This window comes from Cydia strobilella, chromosome 16 (genome assembly GCF_947568885.1).
Source record: "Cydia strobilella chromosome 16, ilCydStro3.1, whole genome shotgun sequence".
Lineage (NCBI taxonomy): Eukaryota > Metazoa > Arthropoda > Insecta > Lepidoptera > Tortricidae > Cydia > Cydia strobilella.
The window spans coordinates 11480768-11497778 of record NC_086056.1 but is presented as its reverse complement, the minus strand read 5'-3'; the positions used below and the strand labels follow the sequence as shown (position 1 = coordinate 11497778).

The following is a 17011-nucleotide window of genomic DNA, read 5'->3' as shown; positions in this document are numbered from 1 at the left end:
AAAGATACAAGCAAATTTCATCCTTGTGGTAAGCGACAATGTGGTACCTTTTGCTTGAAAACGTACCACGCCGTCGCACGTACCGTCGTATCATGAGATTATTTAATTATATTCAATTTTCATGTTTCTAATTTTCTTCATAAGTATATAAAATACTATAATAATAAATAAATAAATAAGCAAAAAATAAACGTTGAACTGACTGTGAATTTTGAATGAACATGTCAGTTTATTTTTTGTAATTTTGAATAGATTCTGCTTTAGAAACCACAAGTAAGTAAATAATATCTTTATTATTATTATTAGCAGGAACATGAGAACGCTAACGAACCCGGAGAATCCTCAGAGAACGCCAGAGGCGAGCGACTCGACAAGAATCTGTCGACACATCTCGACACGGCGCTGCGGCTCGGCGGCGATAGTGTAGCGACTGATCTGCGTGACCACGCACGGGCTATTAACCTGCTTACCACAGGTAATATTTAAAAAAAATTTAACACTGTGTCACTCACTCTTCTATATCATTAGCTGGAGAATGCGAATGCTAACAAGCCAGGAGAGTCCTTAGAAAACGCCAGGGGAAATTACGCTACAAAAATGGGTGCTTGCTTGTAATAAAGTAATAGGTTTTAACATACTACCTAAACGCATACAATTTTTTTTTTAAAATAGGAGTAAAATCGTAAATTCGCCTTGGTTTTCCAGTTCTCATGCCAAAGTGGTATGCACCTAAAACCGATAATTATTTATGGCTAGTAAGGCAAATTTGAACGAGTCTCAAATTGGCGGACGTCGTATCCCGCAATAATTAGCGATCTTTAAAAAAAAATCCTTTCATTAAATTGTGTGCGCATAGTTAGTTCTGAAATAACAATAAGGGCCATAAATATTCACGACTTTAATTTGTAGGCAATAAGGTAGTTTATAAATATATTTAGCGTTTTGTTACTGTCGATAATTTAGATCTCGAGTGTAAATTGAACACTGAGTTTTTGTTGCAGTTCTCCGCGGCTGCATGGGCATGATAGTCCGCGGCGTGCACGGCGCCATCACCGCGCAGTACTCGCTCGTGGGCACCGCGTGCTCGCTGGCCGCCCGCGGGCCCTCCGTGCCGCACGACGAGCTGGCGCGCGCCGCCGACGGCTTCCTGGCGTCCGTGGCGCTCGCTGCCAACGACGCTGTGGCGTTCCAGCAGGCGCTGCTGACTATAGAGACTGTAGCTGCTGGGAGGTAAACTATACACATGACGACGAACTAGCGAGAGCCGCTGATAGATACTTAGCGTCTGTCGCACTCGCTTTCAATGACATTGGGGCGTTTGAACGGGCGCTGCATACTATAGAGACTGGCGGATGGGAGGTAATCGTAAAAAAACCGGCCAAGTGCGAGTCGGAGTCGCCCACCGAGGGTTCCGTACTTTTTAGTATTTGTTGTTATAGCGGCAACAGAAATACATCTGTGAAAATTTCTACTGTCTAGCTATCACGGTTCGTGAGATACAGCCTGGTGACAGACAGACAGACGGACAGCGGAGTCTTAGTAATATGGTCCCGTTTTTACCCTTTGGGGTAATCGTCTTTAAGGTCTCTAAACTAGCATCAGCTCTCATTGTTTCAAAATTTAAAAATAGGGTTTTTTTCTGGCATGTACCTACCAATATCAGTAAGTACAATTGTTAAATCATGCCATTCTTATAATTAATCAAACAAATCATCCACGTACTATGTAATTATTAACTATTTGATATTTCCTACCAGATCGTGGTGGGCGCGCCTAGCCTGCCTGGACTTCGCGCAGCCGCTACTGTTCTACGGCCTGCCTCTACTGTGCGACCAGCCGGAGTTAGCCGTTCGCGCCGAGAACTTCACGCTCAAGCTCATGAGGGACCCGCGACTTGAGGTAATACATCGAATATCACCCGCTGCTGTTGTACCTCTACTGTGCGACCAGCCAGAGTTAGCTGTGAGAGCCGAGAACTCCACGCTCAAGCTCATGAGGGACCCTCGGTTTGAGGTAATTTATTGAATCCGCCATTGAACGTTAATTCCTCAAATTGTCAAATCTTTCGTGCGCCGTCGTCAAATAGATCGAAGGCACAATTGCTTCTTCTAAGGACTGGTTCCACATAATCTGTTTTCGTCACTATGCCATCGTACTTGAAAAAAATATGCTTGTATGAAATGGTTAACAATTCTCTACGGAACGACAGCTCCCGCCGTCATTTTTAGCAGGGATGTTCGTTAATTATCACAATAAGTTTGTAACGAAAGTTTTACGAATTTATTCAGGTGCGGCAAGCAGCCGGCAAGCTTCTAACAGGCCTGATGCACTGCGGAGCCCTACCGGACGAGGAGCGCACGCTGCGCTCGCTGACCCTCACGTGCCGCAGCAAGGCGCCGCTGGAGCGCCACGCCGGCGTGCTGGGCCTGTGCGCCTACCTCGCCTCCCGCCCCTACAGGTACATATCAATCACAGGGCTATTTGAATTTTAAAAAAATCGAGCAGGGATCAAATTCAAGATCTGCCACAGCAGTTCCTGGTCTTAGATATTGAGCTATGAACCGTGGATTTGAAGGTTGAGGACGCGAAACGGTGTGCGCTGAAATCGGTTAGACCGCGGACTGGACGCACGCGGCGCCTTAGTTTCGTCGATGAGTTAGATTAGATTCACGTGATGTTTCGCTCACTTGCTTTTCGCGAGCATATTTTTATACTTTTTATTTATTATTTTAAGCAATTAAATGATCATTTAATAACGGAAATGCATTTGTAACATGATATAACGGTAACAAACATCCGAATAAAAAATATTTCGTTCAAATATAAACTTCATGCATGAGGCTAATTGTGTGGCTAGACATGCTCTGCAGGTTTTTGTTTTTATAGTTGGTCGAACCAAATTGTCAGTAAATGAGAAGAAGAAAAAAACTATACTCATCTCTTTCTTTTGGGTGGTAGTACTAGTGTAAGACAAAGGTAGTATGATTCTCTCTGTCTATGTTTGAAATGAGACAGTCCTTTGACAAAGTATATTTATAAGGGCTAGTTGTAACTGTGAGTGTATATCCCCATCCGCAGCCTGGGGGGGGCGCTGGGCGCGGTGCTGGCGGAGCTGGCGCGGCACACGTCGGCGCCGGACCCGGTGCCGGCCGCCATCCGCGCCGCGCTGGCCGACTTCCGCCGCACGCACCAGGACGACTGGCCGAGACACCGCGACCAGCTCACACAGGTTTATACCAAAGATATATATAACTCCGTAATAGATGGATACAGTCTAGGGAAAAAACGTGCCTCGAAAATCACGAAAATTTGATTCTCGATCAGAGGGCGCCACTAGTTTTGGCCTAGTCTCGTATAGAGGGCGTTGACGGTTTTGTTTGTTATTTATAATTTTAACGCATATCAATGGAAGAAAATGGGTAAAATCATATAAAAATAATTAATACAAATAAAAAAATCATTTATCCATATTTAAATACATTTTAACGTATTTTTATAAATCTTCATTTTTAGTTTTAAAGTATGTCGATAGATGGCAGTGAATTTACAGCGGATACAAAATTTACTATGACAGTACCGCTCTATCTAATTATATCCTCATTGGTTATACTAATACTTTTTCATTTTGTCGCATTGCGTATGTTCGGTCGCACGGGCGCACATCTATATAAAATACTAGGTCCATGACATTTCATTTCGGTGTATGGTGGCGCCGCCTATTTCCCTGCCTGTTTTTGATGGACACTTTTCAGTTTTCATACACAGAGATTTTGCTCCTTTATATAGTCTCCATGACCAGAAGTCATCGAACGTTTGTTATGTTACAGGAGGAACTGGACCTGCTAGCCGACCTCACGTCCCCGCCCTCATACTGCGCTTAGCATTCAGACTCGTGGACCGATGAATCCAGCCACTCGTCGAACATTTATGGAGTCGACGGAGGATGAAAACTTCGCACGACTCCCCTATTCATATCGAAAGAACATCAATAATGGTCATCACGTGGGCCATTCTACTTTTCGTTGTGCATAATTTTTTGACACTCTTTGGTGTATTTTAGAATACTTTGCCATTACTTTCTTTTTCTGTTTTGTGACGGAGAATGAGGCTTAATTAGGCTATTAATCCTGATTCTTATATATTATGATATTTTTAATCAGTTACAGATTGTCTCCCGATTTCTATGAAAATAAGGCATTTACCACTGCGTTACCGTCGTTTTACTTTAATCAATATTAATATATGAATTTTGTTCAACAAATTCCAATTATTTGGTTCAGGTACAATTTGGGAATACATCTTTAATATCTTTTCAATATCTATCATACTTTTTTCTGGTACACGATTTCAATATCTATCATACTTTTTTCTGGCAATAAATTAATGGAAAAAAGTAGAATGACCCACGTATAACGTATGCACGTTAGAATCGGAACTATGATAACAGTTGCTAGGTGATTCTCACAAAAACATAGCGTTTTAACATCTTATGTATCTCTTCTCCTATCTCTAAAATTATAAGGCGAATCTTGGAATATCTTTTGTTTTGTGCCTGAGTGGACGCTCGTTCGGCGGGGCGTGCAGCGTGGCGGCGGGCTCACAAGTGATGTGAGCAGCGTGCGTGCACGTGCAGTACGTGCACTAATGCCGCTCCTATAGGTACGTTTGCATTTGTTTAACATGCACGCAGCACGCGTCGCTGGGGCGACGTGCGGCGTGGGTCTTGCATAGAAGCGTCCACTCAGGCCTTACACTTAGACAATTTCATTTTAAGTTCGCACTATGCTTACTTCCGTAATAAAAGGCGTGCTTGACACCCTACAGTATGAAAATGTAGGTGAGGTAGTTCAGGAAATATACGGTAAATGAACGCTGATTGGTTTCGTTATATTTGTTAAAATGAAACTGATTTTGTAAGGTTTTTGAGTTCTATTTTTATTCGCCTATTCTGCTTTTAGCAATTAATGACACTCCCTCACTTTGTTCTTTTCAAGTCGCTGCAAAGTTCTATGCAAGATGTAATTAATCTCTGATTGTTTTCCTACAAATTAAATATAAAAATAATGATCCCTGAAAATAAAATTATTACTATGTATCAATGCATAAAATAACTACTGTTGGAAGTGAGAAGACAAAAATAACATTACACAAATGTATAATTTTAATCGTACAAGTTTTGTTAAGTTTAGCTCTAAAAATTAATGTGCCCATGCCCTAGATCTTTGTAGAATAATCTAAAAAATATTAAAATATTTCTTCAAAAACCTACGAACGAAATATACTATCTTAAAGTAAGACAACGAGCGACTGTGAAAAAAACCTCGATAACAAAGATATACTTTCCGCTGAACGTAATACAAAGAACATGGACAGATTTTTTTTTTAGCTTTAACACGTCTTCTATGCTGTGATGGTGTTGGTTTTGTAAGGTGGGTGGTAGATTCATTCCTTCAAGCTCAAGAGACCACATTCTGCCATTAACATTTCATTTATTTTTCGAAAATTATGATAATTAATTATAATGAGGTTGGGCTATTCAATTTATTTTTGTAACAAGGACAGACGCAAATTTATTTTTCGGTTCTTTTTGTTAGTGATAAATAAGTACGTGAATATTTTTTGTTACCAATAATTATAATCCGAAGTTTTTTTAGCCAATTTGTAATCGGCTGTTTCTTAAAGATCTGTTGAAAAGTTAGATTTGTAAATAATATGTATAAATATTGATTTAGATAATAAATAAAATATATTTTGAATGGTTACGTTGTTTTATTATTTCCATTCCGTTTTCAGAATCAATTAATGACCCGAGCTTGTCGTCCTTGTCGATTATTATTAGATTAGAGTTTAATAGATTGTTGAACATTCCTTTCACATGTAGGTAAGTGTAATGTCTAGGCTAGGTATTAAATATCGACACGGACAAAGTGCCAAAAATATGTATACACGACCTCATTGCCCTTGTAGGTAGTGTCAGTGGGGCGACACTCCTTCTTTCGGGCAGTCTCGGCTCCGGCTCAGCATTGCTTCGAGCAATCTAGGGTTGGCACAACTTGACGTCCCTTTGCGTGCACGACCACAGATAAGATAATGACTTGAATTTTGACAACCCTAAATAGCCGAAAGGGATAGTGCCATGCGTTAGAAAGGCACAACATTATTCGTCCCTGAATCACTGTCACACTTCGGTTTTGTAGGAAGTCCATTCTGTTTTCTGTACGGTATACGGTAGTACTATTATTTATTCTGTGGTAGTGTGTATATTTTTGGCACTATGTCTGTATCGATATTTAATAGTTTAATACCTCGACTGTACATACACAGTTACACATATACATGTAATGTAAGTACACCTACATATATCCTCACATAAACTTAGAGATATGCCCAAAAATAATTTGATATTTTTATCCAATTCGATGAAGGAAAAAATCGTGAAGCAACTAGACTACAATAAAGCCTTTTTTGTTTTCTGCTGAAAGTTCAGATTGCAGGCGTTTTCGTTAAAACACGTGCCTGCGCCAATTCTTCGAATTAGAGGTTTCTGACTGACCTCAGGCTCATGTAGGATTTCCTTGACCTTGCAGGTACAGATTCTGCAATAAGCAAGACCCAATATGCCCTGCCAGTTTTTTCTTATTTACCTATCTGATTTGTCCAAACTGTAGATATAAATTCCAAAAATGATAAATGACATTTTGGGACTAAGTAATAGAAACTATTATTTGATGGACTGTTTGAAGAAAACAAACATAAACCAGTATACAATTTATTAAATTTAAGCATGATACACAATATGATATGAATTAACTAGAATCAGTATTTTTAATAAAATCATTCAATGTATTCCGTACAATCAAAAACGAAACTACTGATATACCTATAGTGGAAGTCATGTCACGAGAAAGGTAATGAATGTGGAAGGAGGTGAAAAGGCGGATGGACTGTGTGAGAGATGATATGAAACGAACGCAAGTGAATGATGAGATGACGGGCGACAGACAGGTATGGAATAAAAAAGACATGCTGCGCCGACCCCAAGTGAATGGGACAAGAGCAAGCGAATGATGATACCTATAGTGGATCTAAAAAATAAGAATATACCAAAAAAAACCTAATAAAGTATTTGTCTTGAAATCTTAATGGATGAAATGAAGCAGTGAAAATTCATGTCCCTTGTTTTGGTATTGAAGTGTCCTTCTACTACTGTACACAAACGTGTCAAGAGCCCTAGACATGAACATTGATTCAGAACAGACGAAACTAAAATATTGACAAAAGGCCCTCAATCCAATTAGGCCCTGAATATTTTATACTGATGCATACATTCTGGATAAGCAGCGACTTAAATCCATTTCCAAAACTATAGCCTTATAAAAATATATTGAGATAATGATTGGAATTAACACTATACCAGCACCAATAATGTTATTTCCTTTCCTCGACATCTGGAAGGAAAAATACATTTAATTAGTAATTAGCAAAGGGATATAACTCCGTAATGGATGGATACAGTCTAAGGAAAAAACGTGCCTCGAAAATCACGAAAATTTGATTCTCGATCAGATGGCGCCACTAGTTTTGGCCTACTCTCGTATAGAGGGCGTTGACGGTTTCGTTTGTTATTTATAATTTTAACGCATATCAGTGAAAGAACATGGGTCAAAATCATATAAATATAATTAATGCAAACAAAAAAAACATTTATCCATATTTAAATACATTTTAACGTATTTTTATAAATCTTCATTTTTAGTTTTAAAGTATGTCGATAGATGGCAGTGAATTTACAGTGGTTACAAAATTTACTATGACAGTACCGCTCTATCTTATTATATCCTCTTTGGTAATTAGTGTACTTTTTTTGCAATTATTAGTTGTGAGAATTGACTTCAAACATGCCATAATGGGAAACGTTACCCATGTAAATATCTAAAATTCTAAAATATGATAATAGGTTGGGACATGATAATAGGAACATGATCTTCTAATGTCTAATGTGTGATATTAAGAGTCTCTGGCAAGCTCGGCCGAATTTCACCTTCCCATACAAACTGAGTTCCGTTTTCATTTTAAAACTATGTTTAGGAATGTAATTTACACATACAATGACATGAGGTGTATCTAGGTCTAAAATTACTTTATATAGCTCCAGTTTATAAAACAAACGATATAGAGCAAAAACACGTTTTGTATGAAAAACGTAAATGTGCTGTATTTTTTAACTATGGTATCTGAAGCTACATAAACTAATTTCAGACATAGATATACCTTATCCTATTGTGAGTACAAACTAAACTAGCTACTCGTTTTAAAATCAGAGCAGAACTACGTTTGTATCGAGAACCGAGCTTGCCGGAGACCCTTAAGAGTCACATAAGCCCACCGCCAAAAACAAAAAACCACTCCCATCCCATACAATCGACACACTAACTTTCATTACACTTACACTCTAATTTTAAAACAACATGCTTAAATTACATCACTACATAAAACTTGTCTAGAACATTTACGTAACATATAAGTATCTATGTCTGAAAACTTTGTACAACAATTGAGTTCAACTTCGATTGTATGGCAGCAGCTAGGTATGTAATAACTTAACTTGTTTGCTGCAGCAATTAGTGTAATTCATAATTTACCATACTTTGTGTCAGGTCTTCAGGCCCGGTGCCGCAGTGAGCATGTTAAAGAGATGTAGAGGAGAGAAGAGATCATCTATTAGATCTATTAGCATAATAGATGTATCATGACAATGCTGTAGTGTCATACACATCTCTGATAAATATCTGGTTTGGTTTTCTACTATAGTACCTACAAGGTGTACCCTAATTTCATTTGATGAAAAATAGATGAAAATGAGGATGTATATAAGAAAAGGAACTTACTTTTACCATCACAAGCTACAATTTTAATTTTGTCTACTTTAGCAACTTCTTGCACTTCTCGGAACTCCACATCATTCAACATAAAGGTCCACACATTGTCACAAAACCTGGAAACATAAATCAGTTAAAAAATATAAAACAAGCAACAAGTTGATGGGTTACATAAGTTAGGTATACCTGTTGTAACGAACCTACATAATATTGACTGAGCATTAGCGATTCGTGGAGCAAACGACTACTCGAGTGGCGACCATGGGGGGAAGAGCGTCCTCAAAGTAGACCCCAGATGCGTTGGGACGACGACATTAAGAATACTGCGGGGAAAGAGTGGCTCCAAGTCGCACAGAACCGCGACGAATTTAATTTACATTTCGTTAAATGTAATCAAATATTCTTGACGTGTAAACAATTACCTTTATCAATAAATTATGAATTATGAATGGCGCAAAATGAAGGAGGCCTACACCCAAAGGGTAGAAAAAGGCTAAAGAGAGAGCATTAGCGAAGGTATCCGTTTTAACTTGGGCAAAAAAACCTTCACATGTCTGTGATGTTCTCCTCTGCAGGTCGCATTTCTTAACCGATTCTCATGAAATTTTGTGAGCAGGTTCAGTAGTTAGATAGAAATTTACTGTTTTCGTTTTTGGAAAATATTGAAAATAGCGGATATCGGCATAGAGGACTTAAGCGCCAGTAGGGTCGTAGGGTCTATGGCAAAGACCCCTAGCTAGACTCATTCGCTATGATAATGACTGAACAAAGTAAGCATTTATACATTTTTTTAAGCTTGTCGCGAGGTCTACAGCTCACAGAGCCATTAGTTATATTAATAATCCAATTATAATATAAAATTATTTATTTGTAATACCTAGTATAACATTTGCATACCTGTAAGTATTTAATTTTCCAGCTTTAAAGGTTAATCTTGATTTTACCTTGTTGGATAAAGCTGTATTTATAGATTTGTCAAATTGCAATAGCACTCTTACTGCTAAAGCTGGTGTTATCTGCCCATACTGAAATAAAATTTATTTTAGCAACTAGAATGTTAAGAAACGAAATTTCATAACAGGAAAAGTATACAAATAAACATCTACCTGAATCAGTTCGTCAAGGCTTTCTTGTAACGTGTTTCCGATCGTAGTATTTCTGTACAGTTGATATGACATTATAGATTGTGTAATCTAAACTTTAATACACAAAACAATCGCAGTTTTTCAAACAACGCTTGATTTTCTTACTGCGAGTTAACAACACAACAGATCAGCAGAGTCAACACTTCATCATAGAGACCATAGAGATCAGGAGAGGAGATCACATCTATGACATCTATAGGTCCGATTTACATTCGCGTGCGTGCGAGTCACGAGACGTGACTGTAATCGGTGGGCTCGTGGCTCGTCTCGCGCTCGCCTGGCTCGCGTGAAGGAGCGGTTTTTTGGGCACGATAGGCCGGTCCGCACAGTTCAAAATGTATGAGAAATCTACATTAATTCTCACATTAGAGATTTTTTGAGATGTGATTACCTATGTTACAAATAATATATTTTGAAAAAAATCTCCACAAAATATGTCAATTTGTTTTTATAAATCCAAATTATTACTAAAATAGAGAAATAAACCAAAACATCAATCCCCACACTAGAGATTTTCTAATATGCTGTTCTCAGGCATATACTCATTAAGTATTTATATTTTCTTCCAGCTTGGCACAGAAACCTGCCCCCAATAACTTTCTTTATTAATTTTTTTTTTTACATAAAAATAACAACTAATGTGTACATAAAAATTACATGTTAATTAAGCTCTTTATATTTACTATATTCTACAAAAAAATCTCTAACGTAAATGAATCCGTTTAATTACTATTAACCATTTTTGTTTCGAATTTTTTTTTGTTGCTTATAGAAAATGGACACTCGACTTTTGTTTCACCTTCATAAATCTCTTACTCATGTTAGTGTAATAACAAAAAAAATCTCACGTATATGTAATATTGTATGGAATACAACCATAATTATTACGACGTCCAAGCTATTTAAATTACCCACGCAGGCACTAACTGACGGGTACTGATTCACTGTAGAGAACGTTTGATCGACTTCCATATCTCCGTCTCACTTCAATGTTCGCGGTAGACGATCGGTCCGCTTGAACTGCCGAGAGTTCGCGATGCGGTCGACCGTTAATTCTCCCATGACTAACTTACCCAGTTTCATCGGTACGCGTAACGATTGTTTACGCATGTTTAATTTTGATTGCGCGCTTACTTAACACACCTCAGGCAAAGCTCCGATAAAACGCGCAATGCATACATTGCGGCATATATCTCACGTATGTCAGCTATGAGGCTATGACATAGCAATGACAGACAGTGGCAGTTAGTGCCAAATTAGAATACACACTTTTTTACCAACCATAAAGTTTAGTGCAAAGAGAATTTTAAACTCCTTAGTGAAAACCTCACGGTTTGTGCGAAATTGAGCGTTAAGCTATGCTATGCTAATAAAGATGATGGTGTGATTTACGGAAATTAATAATAGATATAATTTATTTTATTGTATAATACATTCCCGTTTCATTTACACCCAATATTATATCTTTTTCCGTAATCAATTGCGTTTATAATTACTGTAACCGTCTGTGTAGTGTACCATAATATACGCGATGGTTTGTCCTCCGGGCCCAAAATCGATGATCCCCTTTGATTATTTATTTTAAATGAACGTCAAAATCCAGACAGGAAATTTGATTTTGACATTTACGGCTACTGCCGTAGCAGTCGACAGCAATGTCGCGCTTCAATATTGCTGCTGCAGTCGACTGCATTGCTGCAGAAAACGTGAAAAAGGTCATTCAATTCAATGGGTAGTAGGGTTATGAGATGAAATGACGCAATAATGAAACTTTAGTTAATTAACAATATTATATTAAATCATTATTACATACTATTTTACTCGCAAAAAGGTTTACTACCAACATACTTCTTGGTGCCCAAATGAAATAAATAGTACATTTCGATGCTAGTGCGGAAAGTATGTCATTACTTCACGAGTACCGAGATAGGTATCTTGGCAAGACTCGGGACGAGTGAAGAATGACATTTCCGCACGTGTATCGAACGACGTTTTTTAACACAGTTGCGAAAAAATAATAAAAACAACAAGTGAGGAATAAAAACAACAAGTAAGGAATAAAAACTTGGAAACTTAAAACGCCGCTTAGTAAGAAAAAACGCCTCTTTTTTGACAGGCGTTTCGGCAGCTATTCCTTTAAAGTGATATTTTCCAGAATGAACAATAAATGGGCTACATTGTCCATTTTTTTATTTAGTGCAAATCGCCACACTGTAATTGTAACAGGGAAAATTGTCACAAAAAATTACATAACATTAAATTTTTTGTATGGAAAGGTCTAATAATTTTTTCAAAAATGAATTCCTCGTTCCTAAATTATACGAAAATGATATATAAGTTACCCTAGTTGCTAAGAACAGGAAGAAATATAGCATAGATTGGACTTGGGGAGCCGACCCTTTCACCCCCCTTTTGGGGGGCGTTACGATCTCGTGGCTACCGGGCTGAATCAGTTTTATTTGCCCTAAGGAACAATCAATCGTGCCAAGCGGCATCGCCTCAGACAAAAGTGCATACTCAATGCGCTTACTTACCACTATAATTTAATAATCAAATTAATGGGCCCTGGAGGGAAATTCTCTGAAAACCTTAAGTTAGCTCATTTTACTTAAAGGAGACATTCTTTTATTTTTAAAAAGAAACTAAATTGCATTCAAAGGTTTTTAATTTTTTTTTTCAATTTTGCTACGACAGACGAGTTTAAGACCTAATGTTTCTTGAAGAAATGTTATCATTAACATTAACTGTATCGACGTGGTATCGACTAGTAGAATAAAATAGGGAGTGTTTATTGTTTGGAATTTTTAGTCGGTTCGATTCCCAGGCGAGACAAGCGAATTTCAAAAAACCTTTGAATGCAGTTTTGTTTATTTTTAAAAATAAAATGAGCTAACTTAAGGTTTTAAGGCACTTTCCCTTCAGGGCCCATAAAAAAATTCCACACTGTATATTCAGAGCACGTCTTATTCTCAACTGTTAGACCTTAGACTAATATAACTTAATCCCAAGTTTCCTTACAATTATACGTAATCGAGGGCCAGGTTCATACTGGTTTCATGTCGCGATGCGCTCGCTGACAAATACCAAGCGGTAAGAATTGCTGACATTTGCGTCTTTCACTCTCACAGCTCCCGCTACTAAAAGCATCGGATGACAGGATCGTTGAAAAGGGACAAACATATCGTTTGACGTTACGTTACTCTTCTCGTGAATTGTCCAAATTTAAAATTCGAAATTAGCTTTATAATTTGTCCGGGCGGCTATTCGAAGTATAACTAAGTGGACGGTCCTTACTAACCAGTAAGATTCAGATCAAGCATAATAGATAGTTGTAAGACTTCAAGGGTCTATTTATATCTGACACAGCATCCAGTATTCTAAACGTTTTGTGAATAGATATAAAAATTTGACAGCTATTGTTTTTCATATAAAGACAGACACTTAATGCATTGAACTATTGAACCTTAACGCAATGCCATAAGCCATAAGGTATACTTTCCTAATATACCTTGAGGCTAATTCGAACTTTGTTATTAAAAATGTCATTTTTTTAATTTGCGTGTGCATTTCGCTCGTACTAGTTAAAATATGTTTTGGTGCGAGTGAGACGGTCGGGCGAATGATAACAAAATTATATATTATTGACATCTTAAATAAAGTTCGAATTGGCCTCTGTGAATGCCTGGAAATACCGTATACTTTTTAAATTTTTTATGCTGGAAATTGATTTAATTATCGAGAGAAAAATGAATATGTTATTCTTCCATAACTTGTGCAGTTACTGGCAAAAAACTAGAAATGTCCATTAATTGTGCAGAACATTATTTGCTGTTTGTTTCCAAAATCTTGCTGCTATTCTACAAATATAGTAGTGACTCGGGAGATTTTTAAACATGATCGATACAACTACTTCACAACCACCATAGTAAACTTTTCTCTCGGTGTGGGAGTTCCTCGGTCATGAAAAACTTACAAAATAATAATTTGTTTCAATAAATCTATAATTTACATTATTGTCGAGAGATATTCTGACCGTGTAGTCGTATAAGCTTCATAACCCATTCTACGAAAAATATCTTATGTGGGAATTATTGTTTAAGTAGTATAAAAGATTTAAAAAAAAGTTTTATTTCTCAAAAACGGGAACTGATATCAAGTTGTTACTTTACAGACGGGTATTCAATATGATATAGAATTCACCCATGTAGAAAAATTTGAGTGTGCATTTAATGTAACTTAAACTTTATATTGACTCCACTAACGAGTCAAAGAGGCTAGCGCAGGACGCGCGCTTGCTGTTTACATTCGCTTTCGGCTGTCATTCGGTTACAAACGGGATACCGTGCCGTTTGTGTTTAAAATCGATTAGCTCGACGAGCTGTGGCCGAGACGAGCCATGAGCCGATCTACGAGCCGCGAATGTAAACTTATAAACTAGTATATCATAAAGACATACTGAAAAAAAGTCAATAAATAAAATGTACTCTATTTGTATTACGTTAAAGATTAATTTTACACGGTAAGGAGGAAAACGTGCCGAGCAAGAGCCATGAGGGAGACCTCTGTCTCTGTCCCTTTCTAAATGTTGCCATTCAGAAAAAAATAAGACCCATTCAGGTGGAGGATTTAAATAGTTGGTCAAGCAAATCTTGTCAGTAGAAAAAGGCCCGAAATTTAAATTTTCTATGGGACGATATCTCTTCGTGTCTAGATCTTTTAAATTTGCCGCCATTTTCTACTGAAGATTTGCTAGACCAACTATAAATATGGTTTTAAAGGTTTATTTTATTCTAGAGACAGAAAATTTCGAGGTATAATTTATTTAATTTAAAGACAATACATAACATGATAAAATTAATTGAATTAATTGATTAATGAATTAAATACAATCAGAATTTTAAATGAAACATTTCAATTTATTCTATACAATTACCAAAAAACCTAAAAAAGTATTTGTCCTGAATTATGAAGCAATGGAAATGCATGTCCCTAACACTACAGAACACAACACCAGTGTCAAGTCTTATTTAACCTCATAATCATAGATCACAACAAACCAAACTGAAATACTGACAAAGGGCTCTCAATCGAATTAGGCCGAGTATTTATACTGATGCATACTTGAATCCCTTTTTCAAAACTAGAGCCTTACAAAAATATTTCAAGATAATTATTGGAATTAGACACTATACCACCACCACAAATATTATCTCCTTAATTCCTCAACATCTGAAACAAAAAACATATTAGTGTGTTTTGCTATTGCAATATGTAAGACTTGTGTTTGTGTTTGAATGACTCTGTGAACCCATGTGAAATTGCGCTTGTAAATATAAAAAAAACTGGACAAGTGCGAGTCGGACTCGCCCACCGAGGGTTCCGAACTTTTTAGTATTTGTTGTTACAGCGGCTACAGAAATATATCACCTGTGAAAATTTCAACTGTCAAGCTATCGCGGTTCATGAGATACCGCCTGGTGACAGACAGACAGATGGACAGTGGAGTCTTAGTAATAGGGTCCCGGTTTTACCCTTTGGGTATGGAACCCTAAAAAGATAAACACTTGATTGTTAGAACTGAAAATTGTGCCTAATTTAAAGATATTAAAGAGATATCATAATAGATCAACATGTTGTCCAGCATTGGGTAGATTGAGGCCAGCAATTTAGTTAATAATACTCGCACAAATATGGTTCTTTATTCTGCATTGGTTTGCTAGTTTTGCTACTAAGGTGGTGTACCCTAAATTAATTATTTTTAGAAAACACAACCAAGTGAGCTGTAGTACTTACTTTTACCATCACAAGCTACAATTTTGATTTTGTCTACTTTAGCAACTTCTTGCACTTCTCGGAACTCCACATCATTCAACATAAAGGTCCACACATTATCACAAAACCTGGAAATATAAATAAATCATTTGAATAATATAAAAGCAACAAGTTGATGGGTGGCTGGTTGGTAGCATGGATTACATTACAACATTATACCTGTTACATTGTACATAATTTAATTAAAATAGAATAACAATTTTCATACCTGTAAGTATTTAATTTTCCGGCTTTAAAGGTTAATCTAGATTTCACCCTGTTGGATAAAGCTGTATTTATAGATTTGTCAAACTGCAATAGTACTTTCACTGCTAAAGCCGGTGTTATCTGCCCATACTGAAATAAAATTCATTTTAGCAACTCTAGTAATAATAATAATATATTTATTGCTTTCACATTGGTAAAATTACAGATGTTCTTAATCGATAATGTATCACAACATGACACCCTGTAAGGGTATTGCAATTTTATCTATTTACTCTAAACTAATACATATGTAAATTAAACACAGAGATAACATTACACAAAAGATATAGTATGTTAAGAAACGAAATTTCAAAACAGGAAAAGTATACAAATAAACATCTACCTGGATCAGTTCGTCAAGGCTTTCTTGTAACGTGTTTCCGATCGTAGTATTTCTGTACAGTTGATATGACATTATAGATTGTGTAATTTAAACTTACATACACAAAGAAAACGGTTTTTTAAATAATTTTCAACAGGACAATCTGAATTTTAACGCCACTATATGATAGAATAATACGGAATACGGACCCTAAAAACGAAACGAACAACTGCAATAACTGCATTTAATGGGGTTGGCCGGTCGAAGGAGGGTCGAACTGGTCGAAGTATGTTTAACAAAAATAGCAGATGGCGCCAGCATAGCTTGCCCCTCAGAATAATAATTGGCCTGTCAATATGCGTCAATCCCTAGATTTGTGTCAGATTTTTGTTTTTTTTAATGGAAGTTTATGCCCTGGATGCCAGCCGTTTAAGCCAAACCTCATCAAAATCTCAAAAAAAAATGGCAAGCTATGATGGCGCCATCTTTGCAAACCTTTGACAGTTGACAACCCCATTAATGCCATTAATGAGTGAAATTAAATGAAAGATGAAGAAAAACAGCAGCATGCAAGCAGAGCAGAGAGA

At 37.0% G+C, this 17011-nt stretch overlaps 2 protein-coding genes across 4 annotated transcripts in view; one reads left to right on the top strand and one right to left on the bottom strand.

Moving 5' to 3' along the window:
- The window catches only part of LOC134748590 (proteasome activator complex subunit 4B-like), a 32062-nt gene extending 26300 nt beyond the window's left edge, over window positions 1-5762 (top strand). For both annotated transcript variants that reach the window (XM_063683380.1, XM_063683381.1), the window contains 6 exons: window positions 307-475; window positions 1002-1230; window positions 1758-1899; window positions 2289-2458; window positions 3079-3229; window positions 3828-5762. In XM_063683380.1, the coding sequence (XP_063539450.1) occupies window positions 307-475; window positions 1002-1230; window positions 1758-1899; window positions 2289-2458; window positions 3079-3229; window positions 3828-3881 (915 nt within the window). In that variant the 3' untranslated portion in view covers window positions 3882-5762. The remainder of the gene's footprint in view (window positions 1-306; window positions 476-1001; window positions 1231-1757; window positions 1900-2288; window positions 2459-3078; window positions 3230-3827) is intronic.
- A 991-nt stretch (window positions 5763-6753) lies between these two features.
- LOC134748631 (transcription initiation factor IIA subunit 2) lies at window positions 6754-16752 on the bottom strand. 2 transcript variants are annotated; one of them, XM_063683429.1, is made up of 4 exons: window positions 16446-16750; window positions 16065-16192; window positions 15818-15924; window positions 6754-7448 (listed from the first exon to the last, which is right to left on the bottom strand). In XM_063683429.1, the coding sequence occupies exons 1-4, from the start codon at window positions 16515-16517 to the stop codon at window positions 7429-7431; spliced, it is 327 nt and encodes a 108-aa protein (XP_063539499.1). In that variant the 5' UTR covers window positions 16518-16750; the 3' UTR covers window positions 6754-7428. The 2 variants fall into 2 exon arrangements, with proteins under 2 accessions (XP_063539499.1, XP_063539498.1); XM_063683428.1 differs by lacking the exon at window positions 6754-7448 and adding an exon at window positions 14827-15253 and having other exon boundaries at window positions 16446-16752.
- Between the last annotated feature and the right edge of the window lie 259 nt (window positions 16753-17011).